Source organism: Ceratotherium simum, chromosome 16 (assembly GCF_057802395.1).
Source record: "Ceratotherium simum simum isolate JZ-2026a chromosome 16, ASM5780239v1, whole genome shotgun sequence".
Taxonomy (NCBI): Eukaryota; Metazoa; Chordata; class Mammalia; order Perissodactyla; family Rhinocerotidae; genus Ceratotherium; species Ceratotherium simum.
This window is the reverse complement of record NC_141915.1, coordinates 41,594,738-41,614,855: the sequence shown is the minus strand read 5'-3', so window position 1 is coordinate 41,614,855 and position 20,118 is coordinate 41,594,738. Positions and strand designations below refer to the sequence as shown.

At 44.6% G+C, this 20,118-nt stretch overlaps 1 protein-coding gene across 4 annotated transcripts in view; it reads left to right on the top strand.

Annotated features, from left to right (window-relative positions):
- The window catches only part of STAT3 (signal transducer and activator of transcription 3), a 63,736-nt gene extending 44,375 nt beyond the window's left edge, over positions 1-19,361 (top strand). The window contains exons 9-24 of one of the 4 annotated variants that reach the window (XM_004434454.3): positions 1,595-1,753; positions 1,902-1,994; positions 2,843-2,902; positions 7,376-7,405; positions 7,505-7,598; positions 7,699-7,746; positions 9,619-9,702; positions 10,456-10,554; positions 10,682-10,817; positions 11,542-11,594; positions 11,801-11,895; positions 11,996-12,135; positions 13,195-13,404; positions 16,229-16,271; positions 16,552-16,664; positions 17,301-19,361. In XM_004434454.3, coding sequence (XP_004434511.1) covers positions 1,595-1,753; positions 1,902-1,994; positions 2,843-2,902; positions 7,376-7,405; positions 7,505-7,598; positions 7,699-7,746; positions 9,619-9,702; positions 10,456-10,554; positions 10,682-10,817; positions 11,542-11,594; positions 11,801-11,895; positions 11,996-12,135; positions 13,195-13,404; positions 16,229-16,271; positions 16,552-16,664; positions 17,301-17,356 — 1,513 coding nt within the window. In that variant the 3' untranslated portion in view covers positions 17,357-19,361. Of the gene's footprint in view, positions 1-1,594; positions 1,754-1,901; positions 1,995-2,842; positions 2,903-7,375; positions 7,406-7,504; positions 7,599-7,698; positions 7,747-9,618; positions 9,703-10,455; positions 10,555-10,681; positions 10,818-11,541; positions 11,595-11,800; positions 11,896-11,995; positions 12,136-13,194; positions 13,408-16,228; positions 16,272-16,551; positions 16,665-17,300 lie in introns of all 4 variants that reach the window. The other 3 variants (XM_014790658.2, XM_004434456.3, XM_004434453.3) reach the window with 3 other exon arrangements.
- Positions 19,362-20,118: the final 757 nt, after the last annotated feature.

Genomic DNA, 20,118 nt, shown 5'->3' with positions numbered 1-20,118 from the left:
TGTTGTGTGAACATCATAGAGTGTACTTGCACAAACCTAGATGGTATGGCCTACTACACACGTCAGCTGCATGGTACTAATCTTATAGAATCACCATCACATATGCGGTCTCTTGTTGAGTGAAATGTTGTTACACAGTGCATGACTATAAAAATGTATTTATATTACTATATTTTAAATATGTTTTATTTAATAAATTCAATAAAGCTTTTGGTTTAACTGTATTTAACGTGTAGACTAAATTTTGAATTTTAGTTATTTTAATAATCTAAAATGACACATGCTTTTTATAATGGAAGAAAGTTCAAAAACAGAAAATAAAGAGAAGAAAAGTCTTAAGTCTAATCATTCAGAGGTACCTACAATTAAGGTTTTGGTGACCATCACTCTAGACATCTGTTATTGTATATATACACAAAGATAGAAATCTGTACATTTTCACATTAGTGGGATCATTCTTTATATGCTCTTCTGTAATCTGCCCTTTTACCTTCATTCGTCCAGCAAATCTTTATTGATCACCCTTGACATGCAAGGAGATAATGAATATTTCACCAGCTTAAACTAGGAGAAACTTGACATGAAGAGGTACCCAGATACATAGAGCATAAAATTGGAAGTTTAGGACAACTCTGCATGATAATTCCTGTTTGTTCATATCCTCACTAACTCTGCGTTTTGTTAATTTACTGAAAGCAGTTTTAAATGCTTTCTGATCAGGGAACCAAAAAGCTTAAGTTCTGGGAATGGGAGAACGTGAGTGCCAGAAGGGAGTCAGGGAGCTCAGAAGTCTTGGCAGGTGTCCTGTCCCTCCCCCGTGCCCTGCATCTTTCACCTTCTCTCTTTGAGGCCTTTTAGTGTTTTATTGAACTAGTGATAGACCATCAAGGGGAGACGTTAATATTCTCTATTCCTGGGAACAGATTTAATCAGCCTTTGTCTCTGTGTCCCCTTTTTCTATATGCATATTATCAAGATTTTGAAACATGATGTCATATCCTTTGATCCATTGAAGGTTGAAGTTGACAGTGCTCATGGGGATCATCCAGTTCAACCCTTTCTCTCATGTGAGGGGACATTAAGGCTCACCATGCTGACGGGACCCGGCCAAAGTTGCACAGATAGCGAGTGGCAGGGCTAGCTCAAACCCATCTTCTTGGGCTGTCTGATCTCCTATGTTTCCCCAGTCCCCACATTTTCGTACAAGGACAAGTTGGGATGAAGAAAGTACCAAATTCCATATTTCATGTTCTCTGGGTTGTAATGCTTGTCACTTTCCAATGATCACTCTGTTAATGCCTCCTAGTGGTATAAGTTTTGATACTTCCTCTATGCCTAGCTCCTTCTTTGAAATGTAAAATTTTAGGAAGGGACTATTTAAAAAGGCAAAATGAAGTCCTCTTTTCTTATTTAATGCCCCTTACAAATGGTAAATTTTGTATTATATATATTTTAGCACAATAAAAAAAATTCCCCTTTCTTATTTTAGGGGACTACATAGTGGTGTTTATATCTATGATATTTCCTTCCCCTTCTCCAACTCACCCATGTATACTCACGTAGGTAACTGGTAACTTTCTTATTTTATTGGCAGGATAACCTCATTAGCAGAATCTCAACTTCAGACCCGCCAACAAATTAAGAAACTGGAGGAGTTGCAGCAGAAAGTTTCCTACAAAGGGGATCCCATTGTACAGCACCGGCCAATGCTGGAGGAGAGAATTGTGGAGCTGTTTAGAAACTTAATGAAAAGGTAACTTAGAACCCTGTCCCCTTCCCTCATCATCCCCCACCTCCCCCCAAGAATCCTGTCCTTAAACGAGAGATCAGCTCACTTCAGAGCACAGGACAAAGACTGGTGCGCTGGGTAGTGTGTGAACTCTGTCCTTCTCTCCTTTCAGTGCCTTTGTAGTTGAGCGGCAGCCCTGCATGCCCATGCATCCCGACCGGCCGTTAGTCATCAAGACTGGTGTCCAGTTTACTACTAAAGTCAGGTGGGCCATGGCACTTCCACTTCCAGTAGATATTTTATTGAGGGACGCTCTTAGGACGAAAGCAGAGTTGGTGGCCAGGGTTGTTCTTTACAGGCATCACAGGCAGTACTCTGGTGGGTATGGGATTTGTCGGCATAATATCACCTTGCTCTTTGATTCTTCTGTCAAAAGCTAAGGAACTACTGGTCATCTTTTTGAGGTTACCTGGGCATATTCCTATGATTCCAGGCCTACAGTCTTAGGCCATCGTGTCTCCTTCTGCCCTGGAAAAGGGGCAAAGTAATGCCGGTTACTTTCTCTTCTTGGAGCCTACTTTTCCCTGAGGAATTTAAGGGAAAGAGCAAAGAAGGCTTAGTGATATAGAAGCTAAGGGGCCACCTGGCAGGTGGGCGGTGGGTCTGCAGGGTAGAGTGTTACTTTCACACTCAAGTCAGAACAGGTATGCTGGGGTTTGCCCTTCTGCAGTGAAATTTCCCTTTTCGGAAACAGTATCATGTTGGGTTTCAGATTTAATAGAAAGAATACCAGCTGCAAAGAGCGTATTCCTATAATGTTTGTCATGAAATGGCTTTTATTATCTTTTTGTGAATCTCTCACAACTTTGTCCAAGTTCTTAGGCTTTTTTTCAGTACTTTTTGGTCTGAAGGGGTGATGCTCAACTTAAGATCAAAGACAGTACTGGCAGGAAGAGGAATTTGGGATTGTAATTTATTCACCCCTTAGAAATGAAGAGTTAGAAGTTTTATGTTTCTTCAACTGGAAGTTGCTGGGGGAGCCTACTGACTTTTTTTTAACTAGATTTTTTTTTTCTTTGCTCAGAAACTGTTTTTTTTCTTTTTTTGAAATAGATTGCTGGTCAAATTCCCCGAGTTAAATTATCAGCTTAAAATTAAAGTGTGCATTGACAAGTAAGTACTCCTTATCTTAGCTCTTTTTTTCATTTTTTCAAATGGGAGACAGAGAAATGAGAACTTTGACAGGTATCATGTCAACTTAGAGACTTTATCTCCATTCAGAGATCTTCATTTTTTGAACAAAAAAAAAACCTCGCAGTGGTTTGTCATTTACGTGCCTGAACAAAACCACAGGGCTGGTGGTACAGATTTGAGTTGCACTCGCTATTGTGACCTTGAGTCCCTTTTCTTCTTTAGTTTTTTACTTATAAATGTAATGTATGCATATTTTTATAAAACTGAGAATATATGGGAAAATAGATTTTTTTTATTGTTCCACACTTCACCACATAATGGAATACTTTTCAAAATTTGACAGTACCTTTCAAAAATTAAAATGCACATACCCTTTGAAGAGATTAGAAAAGAGAAAATGTATCCTTATTTTTAGATAGTATAATCATTTATCTGGAAATTTCATGAGAATGAACTGGAAAATAATTGCTAATGAAATGAGGGACTTGAGGAAGGTGATAGGTTTAATAAATAAACAAAAATTAATAACTTCAACTATATATTAGTGTGAATCAGTTAGAAATTATAATAGAAAAATGATCTCACAATAAGCAACAAAAGTAAAAAATATATTGTGATAAACTTAGCAGAAATGTTTAAGATCTATTTGAAGAAAACTATAGAATTTTAGTAAGGAAGGGATATTGTAAAAAGTGATGAAACCAATCATATTCCTGGACTGTAGACTTTTAATTTTATTATAAACATGTCGGTTCTTCCCAGTTAGTACAGCAGCAACCAAAATGTGAATAGGATTTTTTTAAACTCTTGACTTGCTTTTCAAGTTGTGTCTTAGATGAAAAAAATAATCAAAGATAGCTTTTTTAAAAAGGATTTATTGGGCCGGCCCCGTGGCTTAGCGGTTAAGTGCACGCGCCCTGCTGCTGGGGGCCTGGGTTCGGATCCCGGGCGTGCACCGACGCACCGCTTCTCCGGCCATGCTGGGGCCGTGTCCCACATGCAGCAGCTAGAGGGATGTGCAGCTGTGGCATACGGCTGTCTACTGGGGCTTTGGGGGAAGAAATAAATAAATAAATAAATCTTAAAAAAAAAAAAAGATTTATTTATTAATTATGGTAAAAAAACATTTAACATAAAATTCGCCATCTTATCTATTTTTAAGTGTACAGTTCAGTAGTGTTACATGTGTTCACATTGTTGTGCAACAGATCTGCAGAACTTTTTCATCTTGCAAAACCAAAACTCTATATCCATTGAACGACAAATCTCCATTTCCCTCTCCTCCCAGCCCTTGCCAACCACCATTCTACTTTCAAAAAAATTTTTTTTATTAAATAAAAATAGTGGGAGGTGGTATGAGAAACTGCCCTGCCAGATACTAAAATGTAATACAAAGTTTCAGTTACTAAATGAGTGTGTTACTAGGGCAGGAATAAACTGATTGATCTCTGAAATAAAATCTTAAGTCTAGAAATAGACCTCAAGTTTATATAAAGAATTAATATGTGTTTAAAATGATATCTCAAATCCATAAGGAAAGGATGGATTATTCAGTAAGTGGTTTTGGGACAACTTAGTATTAGGGGGATTCAAGTGAGAAGTTAGAGTTTTACTTTTTACTGTCCACCAGAATAAATTCCGGATGTATTTATGTGTTTAAAACAAGTGTCTTAGGGCCGGCCCCGTGGCTTAGCGGTTAAGTGCGTGCGCTCCGCTACTGGCGGCCTGGGTTCGGATCCCGGGCGCACACCGATGCACCGCTTCTCCAGCCATGCTGAGGCCGCGTCCCACATACAGCAACTAGAAGGATGTGCAACTATGACATACAACTATCTACTGGGGCTGTGGGGAAAAAAAGGAGGAGGATTGGCAATAGATGTTAGCTCAGAGCCCGTCTTCCTCAGCAAAAAGAGGAGGATTAGCACGGATGTTAGCTCAGGGCTGATCTTCCTCACACACACAAAAAAAGAAAAACAAAAAAAAAAACAAAAAACAAGTGTCTTAAAAGCATAGATGAATGTATAAAGATGTGGTAACGGGGCCGAGCCAATTGTGACGTAAGTTTTGTTGGGGATAAATGCCATTTTGGTGGTAAAACAGCAAAATGTTACAACCGCTTTGGAAAACAGTTTGGCAGTTTCCTGAACTGGAAAATTAAACATATATCTACCCTATGACCCGACTATTCCACTCTTAAGTATTAATCCAAGAGAAATGACGGCATATGCCACACAAAGGGTTGTACAAGAATGTCCGTTAGTAAGTGAATGTCCATTAATAGGTAAATGAATAAACAATTGTAGTATATCCATATAATGGAATATTCCTCACCAACGAAAAGGAATGAATTATTGATACTTGCAACACCTGAATAAATCTCAAAATAATTATGCTGAGTGAAAGAAGCCAGACCAAGAAAAAGGAGTACATATTTTATGTTTCCATTTACATAAAACTCTAGAAATGCAAATGAATCTGTAGTGACTGAAAGCAGATCAGAGGTTGCCTGGGGACAGGGGAGAGTGGAGTGGGGGATTAGGAATGGGTTACAAATGGGCAGGGGAAACTTTGGGTGTGATAGACATGTTCATTGTCTTGATTGGGGTGACGTCACAGGTGTGTATAGTATATATACATATATCAAACCTCATCAAATTATACATTTTAAATAGGCAGTTTATTATTTGTCAATTATACATCAAAGCTGTAATATAAAAAAGAATGTAAAAAAAAGGAAATATAGGTTAAACATGAGGGAGAATTTCTTGATAATGAAGACTGTTAAGTTCTACAATGTGATATATGGAAAGATATCTTCTGAATGGTTTAAAACTTGATCTGTTTTAATCTATAAATTCCCATGGAATGCACTATTTAATAAATAGTAGCTGCTATTAATTCTAAAAGCATAAATGAATATATAGCAATGGAGAAGGACTTTTTAAACAGTACTAAAATAATAGAGAAAGAAAGGAAAAGACTGAGAAATGTGACTGTGTAAAAAACTATATGGGCTCGCCCTGTGGCCTACTGGTTAAGTTCGTCGCTCCTCTTCGGTGGCCCAGGTTCACAGGTTTGGATCCCGGGCGTGGACCTACACCATTTGTCAGCCCTGCTGTGGTGGCGTCCCATATAAAGTGGAGGAAGATGGGCATGGATGTTAGACCAGGGCCAATTCTTCCTCAACAAAAAGAGGAGGATTGGCAGATGTTAGCTCAGGGCTGATCTTCCTCACAAAAAAAAAAAAAAAAAAGAGGAAGATTGGCACAGATGTTAGCTCAGGGCAAATCTTCTTCAAGCAAAAAGAGGAAGATTGGCAACAGATGTTAGCTCAGGGCAAATCTTCCTCAAGCAAAAAGAGGAAGATTGGCAACAGATGTTAGCACAGGGTGACTCTTCCTCAAGCGAAAAGAGGAAGATTGGCAACAGATGTTAGCTCAGAGTGACTCTTCCTCAGCAAAAAAAAACCCCAAAAACTATATATTCAAAAATATAGAATTAGGGCCGGCCCCGTGGCTCAGCGGTTAAGTGCGCGCACTCCGCTGCTGGTGGCCAGGGTTCGGATCCTGGGCGTGCACCGACGCACCGCTTCTCAGGCCATGCTGAGGCCGCGTCCCACATACAGCAACTAGAAGGATGTGGAACTATGACATACAACTATCTGCTGGGGCTTTTGGGGGAAAAATAAATAAATAAAGTTTAAAAAAAAAAACAAAAAACAAAAATATAAAATTAAAAGAGAGTCAATGCGTGGGAAGAATATTTCCAGCTATATCAAATGGGATGCTCTGAGTTGCAGGTAACAGTAAACCTTTACAGAAAACCCGGTGTTGCTTGAATAATAAGAAATTTGCAACCCAGTATAACTGGCAATGTAGAGTTAGGGCAAGTTCCTGACCATGAGATCAGTGACTCACTGATGTCATCAACGGCCCAGAATCTTACATCTCTCTTCTCTGCCGTCATAAGTATCACCTGCATCTGATTCCCTTCTGGGTTGCAGCGTGGTTGCTTGTAGTAGTTAAGGTGACAGGCTTCTTTGCTCATGTTCAGCTGAAGGTGTGGAATGTAAATCCAACCTGGGATGTAACTCCCTCCCGGTCTGATTGAGACAGTGTAGGTCAGGTCCTCACCCCTGGACCACTGCACCTGGGCGTGCTATGTTCTGATGCACTGAATGATCAGGATCCCCTGGAGGTGGGCGTGGGCAGGACACCTGAGCAAGTTCTGTTTGGAAGTGAGGAGTAGATGTTGGGTAGGCAACCAGTTGTGTCTACTGCTTAAGCATGTACAGCGTTGTTATATTTCACATATAAAAGGTAATTGAATAGTTTAAAGAAATTCCCAGGAGCGCAGCAATTTTTCCATCAGAGTAAATTACAGGTTGTCGAAGCAGACTTGTTGAAGAAACACAGGGTCCACTTTATTAACACCAGTGTGTGTTCTTAACAGAGACTCCGGGGACGTTGCAGCTCTCAGAGGGTAAGTTCAGCCTCCATGCTTCCTTTTGTTCTGTTTAATCTACCTTTGTCCTCTGGCCACTCAGTCACCTGTGTGGTTGGTTCTTCTCCTTTAATTCAGATCCCGGAAATTTAACATTCTGGGCACAAACACAAAAGTGATGAACATGGAGGAGTCCAACAACGGCAGCCTCTCTGCAGAGTTCAAGCACTTGGTACGTGGGAGAAGCCCGACTCCCCTTGTCCAAGGGTCTCTGGCACAGGGAGAGGCTAGGGACAGCCTCACGTGACAGGCACTCTTTGCTTTTCTTACAGACCCTGAGAGAGCAAAGATGTGGTAACGGGGGCCGAGCCAATTGTGACGTAAGTTTTGTTGGGGATAAATGCCACTGGGAGGGTTTCTTTTAGGGGGAGAGAGAAAGAACCTTCTTATTGTCCAGAATTAGAGACACCAACCTGTTGTTTCAGCTGTAGTCATTCAGAAAAGTCACCATGGGCCAAAATGACATGATCAGAAGTCACAGATGCCGTGGAGCTCTCTGGCTTGGAGCATTTCCTTGATTGTCCCTGGAGTGAGCTCATCATTAGGGAGGAGTGGAAAGTCCCTTGCTGAGTTACCCACACTCATTTAGTAGAAAAAAGCTTACCACCTTGCTTGGGGCTTTCCAAATTCCCTATCCAACTTCTACCAGCTGGCATTGCTTGGCTCCATCTTGGGTGACCAGTTTTTCTCTCTGAGGTGGGATGGAAGCTACAGCAAATCTAAGTTAAACATTTAAGAAAAAGAAAAAGAACAAAACCGTCTTGTTCTTTATCCTCCATATTTCTTCTCTGCGTCCCGTTGATTCAGATTATTGGATTCTTAGTGTCAAGAATAAACATAAAAAAAGGTAAATGTGACCAAAAACTAGTTTTTAATCTTTTTTAAAAATTGTGCCACTCTGTTCTTTTTCTGATAATTGTCCCCTGAGCCATTCTTCCCCCTTCTCTAAGATATAGCAGGCCTTAAAAAAAAACAAATTGAATTTATAATACTTGACATTAGTTAAAGAGTGAGGTTGTCTATGTGCAATGATATGGAAAAACGTATGTGGCATGTTTGTTTAGAAAAAGCAAGATGCAAAACAATCTGAGTAGTATATTTGTTTAAAAAATATACTACGCTGTTTTTTGTGTATTCATGTATGCATCAGAAAATTCTAGAGAAATATATACCAAACAGTGCTTATGTATTCATGCTGCTGTTAGTATCCAAGCCTACTCTATGCTGTCTCTGTAGTATTTGTGTTTTGAACTGAACATGTATTACTTTTGTAATTAGAAAGAGTGTTTTAAAAATGAGTTGGAATTCCGTTTCTGAGAATTTACTTCTGAGAATTGGTAATTCTTATTCAAAATAAGGTTGCTATATTGCTGGAGGAAGTATAAATTGTCGCTTTGGAAAACAATTTGGCATTATAAAAATGAACATACCCTGTAAACCAGCAGTGCCACTCCCAGGATTTAACAATAGAGAAATCTTTGCACGTGCATACCAGGAAACATGTACAGATGTCACAGCCTGGTTGTAAGCCCTAAATACAACCCGAATACCCATCAGCATGAGAATGGATAAATGATTTGTGGTGTAGTCCTACAGTGGATTACTCTATAGCTGTGAAAATGAATAAATTGCAGATGCACACAATCACATGGATGTAAAAAGTGAGGCACTAAAGAATATATAGGATATGATTCTGTATGTATAAAGTTCACAAACATCCCAAACTAAACAGTACGTACATTGCTTAGAGATAGAAATATGGTAGAATCATAAAGAAAAGCTAGGAAATAAACCCAAAAGACAAAAGAGCAGTTATGTCTGAGGGAGGAGGGACAGGGATGGGACTGGGGAAGGGCACCCTGAGAATCTCTTCCTTAAACTGGGTGGTGGGTACACAGGTGTTCATTGTTTTGTTGTTCTTTATGCCTTACCCATTTTATCAATAACCTACTGGATCTCTGTAATGTTATAATGAAGCCAGTGGAAGATCGGGTTGAGAGTCAGAGCATTGGAGAGTCTCAGTGTTGAAGCGAGCATGTGCTCGGGCTGTGTCCCTGGCAGTTTGTCCGTGGCCGCCTGGTGGGTTACCCTTCCTCGTTCAGTGTGGCTGTGGCATGTCACTCTCCTCAGCTGTGGCTGTTAGTACCGAATGCCTTTCTCTCTGAGGAAGAGTGTCGTTCTCGTTACTGTAGGCCTCCTTGATTGTGACTGAGGAGCTGCACCTGATCACCTTTGAGACGGAAGTGTATCACCAAGGCCTCAAGATTGACCTTGAGGTGGGTTCTGTGGCAGAATTGGGATAGAGCTATGTGCAGGGTGATTCAGGACAAGAACTTCTCGTTGGGATTTTTACTACAAAAGGTGGAGTGATGACTCTTTGCTAAGCACTCTGTTTATTTTCGCTTATTTTTCTCCAAAAAATCCTTAGTATTCCATCTGAGAATAAAGTCTTGCTTGGGTGCTTAGAAGGTATATATGTACTCAGCTTTCAGCAGACTTGATATGAAAATCTGTATTTAGAAATTGATTATAATTGACTTTATAAAGTTTGAGCAAAATACTGTTTAAACAGCCAATATTTTTAGTATACAGAGAATTATGGCATTGATGTTCTCTTTTGCCAGCTTTCTTGATCTTTACATTCAAGATATACCTGAAAAAGCAGGAATCCTAGTCTCTGATTTCGTTGACTTCTCTGTTTAATGGGCAGATAGATCTTCAATTCTTGAAGACTGCCTTCCAGGTTTTATAAATGGGGAATCCATGGAGTGTGAGGCCAGTGTTGAGCAAGCCGTATTTTACAAGGTCCTGATTGTGTTCAGATAGCACCCCGGGTCCTGGGGCCCGTGTTCAGCGTGCACTCCACTCTGGGTCTCTAGCTGACTCGGTCACGCTCCTCCCCGAAAGTTGGCAGTGGTTGGGGTTTACGGCATGTCCTTTTCTTATGAACCCTGTGAGATGTGGGTGAAGAGATTTTTGAAGCCGTGAGGGCCCTCTGCCTCCCCAGCTCATTCCCACTTACTCCGCAGACCCACTCCCTGCCAGTTGTGGTGATCTCCAACATCTGTCAGATGCCAAATGCCTGGGCGTCTATCCTGTGGTATAACATGCTCACCAACAACCCCAAGGTTAGTGCCCATCCTCTGGAAACCACCTTCTCTCCTGACTTCTCGGGGCCTGGAGGTCAGTGCTACCTAGTGCAGGTCGTCGAGCACTGCCTCTTATCTAAATGAGCAAATGTGTCATTTTCAATAGAACGTGAACTTTTTCACCAAGCCCCCAATTGGAACCTGGGATCAAGTGGCCGAGGTGCTGAGCTGGCAGTTCTCCTCCACCACCAAGCGAGGGCTGAGCATCGAGCAGTTGACTACGCTGGCAGAGAAACTCTTAGGTCAGCACTTTCCCTTTTCTCCCTCCTGCCCTCCGCAGAAAAGAAATCTGGCCTGTGGGGCCATTCATTCAGGAAAATTTACTGAGCACCGAAACGTGTGCTCTGGCAGGTGGGGGAGTCAGGATGCCTCCTGGTGATCATTTGTATGAGGTGGAGGCAGAGTTCTTTCCTCCTGGCGGCTGTCTCCCTCACCCTTAGGGCACTGCTTATCTAACCTTAGGATGATAGTTTAAGTGCATGTCAGAACACGGAGCTAAAGGCTTGACGTCCCTGTCCGTTTCTTCAACAAACCGTAGGCTCATTTTTAATTTTTTCCCCTGGAAAAAAATTTTAGTAAAATATTTTATGTGATACCTGGACTGTAAGCGTTGTCCTGTGCTGCCACCATGTGGCCCTCTAACACTAGCTGTCAGTTTATTAGTGTGTGCTGCTGGTCCCTGGACCTCCACACGAGGCTAGGAAGAGCAGTGGGGACTTGATACATCATCTACCACCTCTGCTGGGCCTAACAACTCAGGTGATCAAATGATGAGGTTGGGTGTGGGGGTGTGTGCGAGCATGTGCACACGTATCCACACAACGGTGGCAACCTTCAAATACACGAAAACCAACGGTTTCATGGCCCTTTGTGGGGCAAATGTGTATGAGTATGTGTTCTGTTTTAAGAAATAAGATCTTGATTCAAAGCTGAAAATTATACTACTTTATTCTTTTTTTCCTTCAGGACCTGGTGTGAATTATTCAGGGTGTCAGATCACGTGGGCTAAATTTTGCAAAGTAAGCAATCTTATTAAATCCTTGTGGCCACCTCGTGGGAGTGGGAGAGAATGCTCATCTGTGAGGTTGTCGTGGGTGGCATTGGGCCTGAAGGCCCTAGACTCTTGGGGTAGATGGGCCTGAGGATTTTGGTGGCACCGTGCCCCTAGGAAGGAAAAAGCTGGGGTGGTGGTAGACTTGGCTTTCTCATTAATTCTTTTCTCCAGGAAAACATGGCTGGCAAGGGCTTCTCCTTCTGGGTCTGGCTGGACAATATTATTGATCTTGTGAAAAAGTACATCCTGGCTCTTTGGAATGAAGGGTAGGTTGAAAGTCTTGTGTCTGGCTGAGAGCACGTGTAACAAGTCACCTGCTCTCTCAGCAGGCCAGTGGTGAACCTTGTTGTTGCTCTTTGGCTCCAGGTACATAATGGGCTTTATCAGTAAGGAGCGGGAGCGGGCCATCTTGAGCACCAAGCCCCCAGGCACCTTCCTCCTAAGATTCAGTGAAAGCAGCAAAGAAGGAGGCGTCACCTTCACTTGGGTGGAGAAGGACATCAGTGGTAAGCCTGGCTCTCTCTCACCAGGAATGGCAGTTACTGCTGCTGCCATGGCTGCTACTAGTTTCAAGCACCTACTGCCCCCTAGTGGGCAGAGATGGCTTCACACTTACCTGCCTTGGACGTGTAAAACGTTTGGGCGACTTTTCTCTAAATTCTACCAGCTGGAGGATTGGTTTGCCAATTGTGTTTTGCTTGCTCCAGGGGCTAATATTTGCCTAGAAATTTGCAATTTAAATTTTATTCTTCATCTCCTTTCTTACCTACCCTCTTAATATATCTTTTTTGTTTTGTTTTTGTTTTTTTTGTGAGGAAGATCAGCCCTGAGCTAACATCCATGCCAATCCTCCTCTTTTTGCTGAGGAAGATTAGCCCTGAGCTAACATCCATGCCAATCGTCCTCTTTTTGCTGAGGAAGACTGGCCCTGAGCTAACATCCGTGCCTATCTTCCTCCACTTTATGTGGGATGCCGCTACAGCATGGCCTGACAAGCGGTGCCTTGGTGCACGCCCAGGATCCGAACCTGGGCCTCCGGCAGTGGAGTGCGCGCACTTAACCACTACACCGCGGGGCCGGCCCCTACCCTCTTAATATATCTAATGCAAGTAGTTATTCAAGTTTATTACCTGTGACCCGACTGGATAGCTTCTCCAGAAGCCAGCTGAGGGCCGGCCCCATGGCTTAGCGGTTAAATGCGCGCGCTCCGCTGCTGGCGGCCCGGGTTCAGATCCCGGGCGTGCACCGACGCACCGCTTCTCTGGCCACGCTGAGGCCATGTCCCACATACAGCAACTAGAAGGATGTGCAACTATGACATACAGCTATCTACTGGGGCTTTGGGGAAAAATAAGTAAATAAATAAATATTTTTAAAAATTAAAAAAAAAAAAAAGAAGCCAGCTGAACATTTCCACAGTGCCAGGAGACAGGGAAGGATATTCAGGGTCTCAGGCACTAGGCTGGCATAAATCTTTCCCCCTCGAGGAAAAATAAATCAGGTAGTTTTCTTGAGATTACCTAGCCATCAGTTCCATTATCTTCCCTTCCCATTCCCCATGACAGGTAAGACCCAGATCCAGTCGGTGGAACCATATACCAAGCAGCAGCTGAACAACATGTCGTTCGCTGAGATCATCATGGGCTACAAGATCATGGATGCCACCAATATCCTGGTGTCCCCTCTGGTCTATCTCTACCCCGACATTCCAAAGGAGGAGGCCTTTGGAAAGTATTGTCGGCCAGAGAGCCAGGAGCATCCTGAAGCTGACCCAGGTAGTTGTTGATTTTCCACATCAGGCATTTAATCCTGGGGAAAAGTGGGAAATTGTAGGATCCTTGGAGGGCAGATAGGTAAATGTCTGAAGAACCTGGTGATGTTTATTCCTCTTTATGGGAAGGAACTTTGTAGCAAGTGCTTTTTGGGGTAGCTGCTAGGGTTGGAGAGAGGAGCAGAATCAGAGACACCAGTCTGAAGGGGGAAATAGCACGCATACACCCCAGACGTACCTAAAACACTGTGAAGAGGAAGCGAGGACAGAATTCTTGAGTGACGGGATGTGCAGCTAGCACAGTGCTTCTCACATTAAATTCTGGAAGCTTTGCGACTCAGACTTCAGTCTAACATGTTTCTTTTCCCCATCCCTGAACAATGTAAGCAGTGTCAAGTGGACTGAAGAACGGCTTTCTGGAGGAAATGAGGGTTAGCAGCATTGGAACATGGTTTAAGAGCAGAGTCAGGGAGAGTGGTGGTTGAAGGGAAGGCGGTAACTGGTGGGAGGGCGCGGAATTGGTATTTAGATGTTTTTTAATGTGCACGAGCATATGTGTTTCTGTAAGTTCTGTGTAAATTATCTCACATTTAGCCTGTCCTCTCCAGCGCGGTCATCAGCATGGAGGTGCAGAGCCCACTAGTCTGTTCCCTCAGCGTTTGCTGCATGGACTCGCTGAGTTCTGTCCAGATCCTGGGGAGGAGACTGTGATGTGCCCTTCTTTGTTTTTATTTAACTTTTCTTAATCATAGAGCAGTAGGGATTTAAAGTGATTCTTTGAGGTTAGCTTCCCTGCCCCAGGTGCTTTTGAAAAAACTTTTTGCACAAATATCTCACCCACCAGCTTCCCTCACACTTTTTTGGAGGAATTTCCTCTGAGGAGTTTCTTGGGGTGGGAAGAATGGGATGTGGAAGAGGGCATTTGAGCTAATTGACAACTGACCTTCCATTTTCCTTTGTTCTGGTGATGAGTTTTGCTCATCCTCTAGAAAAGTTGAACTCTCACTTCCTGTCTGCTCCTTATCTCTCTTTCCATGTTCTGCTTCCGTTGGGGGATCTGTTTATCAGCCCCTGTCACACTCTTCTTTGTTCCTTCTGCAGAGGACTTTTGGGTCCAAGTGCTGGTCCTTAGACTAATTTTGCTTTCAAGATCCAAGTTCCATCACCCTCCTCAAGGTCTTCTCCTGCCTGGAGACATCAGTGTTTCCTCAGGGGCAAGATGCCAGTCACTAGAAAGGAACTAATTACTTCAGTGCCCTGCCTGCCTCCTGGGGAGGCGAGTGTAAGCTGTGTACTCTGAGGGGCTCGGTGTGGTGTGAGTGTGGAGATGGGGTCAGGGGGTGTGGGGGCGGGCGAGGTATGTGTGGAGTCCCTGTATTAAAGTGGGAGTCCTCTGGGAGATGGGTCTGTGACCATTTCCTCTCTTTTCATCATGAAGCTTTAATTGTCTCCCAGAGATAGATCCTCTCCCTTCTTCCTTCCTTCTCCACCAGAAGCCCACACAGTATTTCCTTATGGCTTGAGGGAGAGTCCACTCTTAGAAATGACAAATCCCTTACCTTACAAATGGGATAAAATACATTTACAATCTTGTACAGAGCCATAAATTGGCTTTTAGTCTTAGTTCTCCTTTGCTTCTGCTGTTGTATGTCAGGCTGAAGCTATTTTTCTCAGCTTCCTTGATCACTGGGGAATTAAATCCTTTTCTGCCTGGGGTGTCAGCTCCCCACAGGTCTGGGCTGAAAAGGATTTGTAAAACACCAGAACCCTGCCTCAGTAACTTCTTTGGATTCTGTACTGAATTAATCTATTTCTTGGCCAAAAACAAACTCAGATGGCAGTCTAGGCCCCTTTTCTCCAATTGTCATACTTTCTGATCCCTCAGTTTCTCTGTAAGCCTCAAGCTTCATAACTGTGCTTCTCTCAGCACTAGCCTGCCCCATGCCTCCTAAGAGATTTGTTCATGCCAGTGTCTCTCCAAGGTTCCTTGACCTCTTGGTGTGAGCATTTACCACCTAAAATTTATTTCAATCCTCACATTTCTAGCTATAGAACAAGAATTACAAATGACAGGGGTGGGCACCTCCCTCTCCCCACCTCTTACTTTATACACAAGAGACAAAGTGCCTGGCCCTGGTCTCTTCGCTATTCAAGATATAACGAGGCCCAGGCCTCCTGCCTTCCAGTCCAGAGTCGATTGTACTGCACCGCAAGGCATCCTCCCTGTATATCGAGGCTGCTTTTGTGTGTTGTGGTTATCCAACCGGGGAGTTACTGATACCCTCACCTAAAAATGTAAGAGAGGCAGATTAGTGCTGATAAGAACAGAAGGTGTAACCCTCAGCTTTGGAACTGCGTTAGCAGTTTCCACGGTCTCTTAAAGACTCAGTGACTTTGGTATCTGAGCAGGATGCCATGCCCAGACTGCATATGCCCCGTTTCTGCATGCAGAGAAGTTATGGAAGAGATACGATGAGGTCGGAATACAACCCTCAGACCACATTCAGGCAGTTGAACATTGACGTAATCTAGGGAAAGAATGAGCGTAGCGCTGGTGTTCGTCCAGGCTCAGGTGGGACAAGGATGTGCTGAAAGGTCTGCAGTTCAGGAAAGCTTCATGGAAAGAAGTGAACTTCCATGCTGCAGGCGCCTAGAACATCACATAGTGCATTGTGAGGGAGGGAGCCCTGGGGGAGGCGGAGTTCAAAGCAGCCTCTACTCAGGGATGGGGTGAGTTTCAAGTCAGCCCTGGCGAGGCAGCCAGCTTCCTCCTGCCCTGGACCCAGCATGGGGTCACAATCAGTGAGCCCCAGTTTTCTTCTTCCCAGGTGCTGCCCCGTACCTGAAGACCAAGTTTATCTGTGTGACACCGTAAGTGGCTTCCCTTCCCAATTGGCCTTCATTTCTAGTGTCCTCGGTCATCCCGGGAGTAGGACACTGGGTGAGAGGTGCCCTGTGAAGGGTGGAAGCCCCTGGGCTGTGTTTAGGACTCAGAGTGACCTTGTGTGTTTAAAAAGCTTGAGCTTTTACTTTTCTGTTGGAGACCAGAGTTTGATGGCTTGTGTGTGTGTGTTTTGTTCTTTTTTTTTTTTCTCCATTGTGTCTTGTCAACCCGGCCCTCTCCCCTCCCGCTGCTCCCCATTTCCTACAGAACGACCTGCAGCAATACCATTGACCTGCCGATGTCCCCCCGCACTTTAGATTCATTGATGCAGTTTGGAAATAATGGTGAAGGTGCTGAGCCCTCAGCAGGAGGGCAGTTTGGTGAGTATTTGGTTGACAGACCTTGTCCCCTTTGTGTCCAAGAGCTGGTCACATGGATTGGTAGAAGGAGGTTCTAGAGCAGCGCTCTCCAGTAGGAACGGAATGCACGCCACACGTGGAAGTGTAAATTTTCTAGTAGCCACATTAAAAAACAGTAAAAAGAAACAGGTGAGGTTAATTTTAATAATATATTTTATTTAATCCAATATATCCAAAATACTAAAGCATTTCAACATGTAAGAAAAAATTCATGAGACTTTTTCATACTAAGTCTGAAATCTGCTGGGTGTTTTACAGCTACGGCACATCTCGGTCTGGACGAGCCACATTTCAAGTGCTCAGTAGCCACCTGTGGCTCCAGGCTGCCGCATTCACCAGGGCAGCCTTAGAGCTTCTTTAAACATGGAGAGTTGGGAGTGAGTTAAGGTAGGAAGGAGGCCGAGCCCTTCCAGAGGGCAAGACCCTGTAGGGAGGAGAGTCAATCTGGATTATCTGACCCTATCTTGGCCGAAAGGGGCAGGAGACTGGATGGCAGCGGTGGCCTGAGCCTCTGTCCCCGGAAGGGCTTAAGGCTATGTGCCCTGCCAGCTGCAGGGCTCAGGCGACTGAACTCGCTCTCCTTGTCTGTCCCCCCAGAGTCCCTCACGTTCGACATGGAGTTGACCTCGGAGTGCGCTACCTCCCCCATGTGAGGAGCCGAGGACGGAGCTGCAGAGAGAGATGCCGGAGGCACCTACCTGTGTCCCACCACCCCTCAGACAGCCAAACCCCAGATCGTCTGAACTCCTAACTTTGTGGTTCCAGATTTTTTTTAATCTCCTACTTCTGCTATCTTTGAGCAATCTGGGCACTTTTTAAAATAGAGAAATGAGTGAATGTGGGTGATATGCTTTTATCTAAATGCAAGTAAGAATGCGTTCTCTGAGACTGTGATCAGGGGATGTGGAAGGGGTGGCAAGAGGGAGAAAAAGGAAATGTCTTTTTTGCTCCCCTGCCCTCCTTTCTCAGCAGCTTTTTGTTGTTAGACAAGTGCCTCCTGGTGCCAGCGGCATCGCTCCGCCTATTTCTGTAAGCTAATGCCACAGGCTGCCTCTCGCTGTGTCCTCCTGGCGTTGCACTTTTAACCTTGCTCATGTCCAAGTAGAAGATAGGATTCTCAAAGCCCCTAGTTTCTTTTTAAACTAAAGAAAAAAAAATTGAAAAGGCAAAAAACCGTGTGTGGGCATAGCCTTTCCTGTCTTTAGGAAAACTCAGTTAAGAGCCTCCTTGGTGCTTTAGGCGTTCAGCTTTCTTCAGGCTGATAATTTACATAAACCCTGAAATGGGCTTCACATCCAGCTCTTCGAAGACATCTGAAGCTGTAGCTTGGCCTTTGGCTTTGAAATAGGAAAGTTTAAGGAGGAGCTAAACATTCTAGACTTTTTTTATAAACAAAGTTTTTATTTTCCCCTTTAATGTGTTGGCCCATTAGTAGGCAAGGCTGGGCAGAGGGGCGCTGACAACCTGTCCTCCCTTTCTCCCTCGACTTCCGCTCCTGTTTCAGAGCCTGGGTTGTTTCTGTGGGTGCCTTATGAGGGATGGGATGATTCGTCCTTCCTTCCGCTGCCACCTGACCCCCTGTGGCGTGGCGCCTTCCAATGTCTAAAGGTCTTTCTCCTGTTTGCTTTAGGAATCCTGGTCTCAGGACCTCCTGGAATAAGAGGGAGAAAGTTACAAGTTGAACATGACTCAGACAATAAGGCCCCAGCCAAGGGTTTGGTTGAGCTCAGGGAATATGGTTCTTAGCCCAGTTCTTGGTGATTCCCATGGCACCTGTAATCACTTCTTCATTGGTTGACCCAGGGGCAAAGGCTCACTGATAAACTCGAGGTCTGTCCCTCATGTGAGGGAGTGTACACCCCGGCCTCCCTCAAGGCTGTTAGCTATCTCCTCCCTGTTGGGGCCCCACCGATGAGGCAGAACAACTCACATTTACCGTGCATTTTGAATACTTAATAGCTTTTGAGGTGGTCTCTGGTATTTGGGCCTCCTCTGACCCATAGGCATGGCTAGATTGGGTGAGCCAAAACTTTGTCTCAGCTGATCACAGTTGCTATAGAATGCTATTTGTCATCCCCAAATCAGCCAGTTTCTGAAGTAAGGGGATGAGGACCTTCTCTCCAGGACGAACAGGGGTTGCCCTTGGCCATGCCTGACCTCCTGCCTGGAAACCGTTGATGGATACTACAGAGCCCTCCCTCTTCCAGCAGCACTCTTTGATTCATAATAAGCTTAACTCATAAACTGAGAAATTTAGATCAGAGGGACCTGGGGCAAGGATCCAGGCTTCTCTGGAGCAGATGTTGTAAAGTGTGTGGCTTTGAGGTAGCGTGTGTATCTGGTTTTAACTCGGATTGAAACAAGTTCTGAGAGGAGCTGAGACTTGTTTTGGCCTCTCCCTTAAAGAACTGAGTCCTCCAGGACCTGCCCGCGTTCTCTCCACTCTTCCCCCTGCCGACCCCAGCCCAGCCGAGGGGTTCCCCTGGATGGCTTAACCTGCCCATACGGTGGTTTGTAAGCTCCTGGCCACTGCATCAAATTCCAATGTATACTTCACAGTGTAAAAATTTATATTATTGTGGGTTTTTTTTTTTTTTTTTTTTGTATATTGCTGTATCTACTTTAACTTCCAGAAATAAAAGTTATATAGGAACCGTCTGACAGCATGGCAGCTCTGTCTGGTTGGTGGAGGTTCCTTTCCCCTGCTTCGGTTCAGGGAGACCTTATGCACAGGCCCAGCCTGGGTCCTCAGAGATGGCTGCCCTCGCTCCCGGCTGGTTGCGTTAGCCTCTCACTCCCCAGTTGACGCAGGCCCACTGAGCACCCCCCATCTTACGTTAGCCACCAGCCTCCAGGTAAGGGATAACTGGGGGAGCCAGGGGTCCAGCACAAAGGTGTCAGAGTGGGGGCCTCCCTCCTCCCTCCCCAGGCCTTTGCAAGCTGTGTCCTGTCTGGGGTTAGATAAGCTCCCGAAGGGAGGCTGGAGTGAAGATACTCTCACTCCACCCCCAAGGCCTCCCGTCCACAGTTGCCCCATTATCACTTTCTCTTCAGTTCCCCCAGTGGGATGGACTGAAACACTCAACTGGCTGCTGCTGTGCCCGGGCAGTCGGTGGTGATAATTCACAGACAGCAATGCGCCCACTCACTGGCTCTCCCCCCACCCCCCCGCCTTGTGCCGAGTACCATGGAGACAGAGCGGGTGTGTGAGATACCAGCCGCGTTCCCCTGCAGAGATGGAACAGGAGATTACTGCCACTCAGGCGGCAGCGGCTGGTGGCAGCTGGCGGCTGCTTTCCCTCCCCACCCACGCCCGCCAGCCCTGCTCTGGGCCCCTGCGGCTCCTTGGGGCAGGCTGCAAGCCCCCCTAACCTTGCTTTGAGCTCTGAAGAAACGTCGTCAGCAGGTCCTTGCT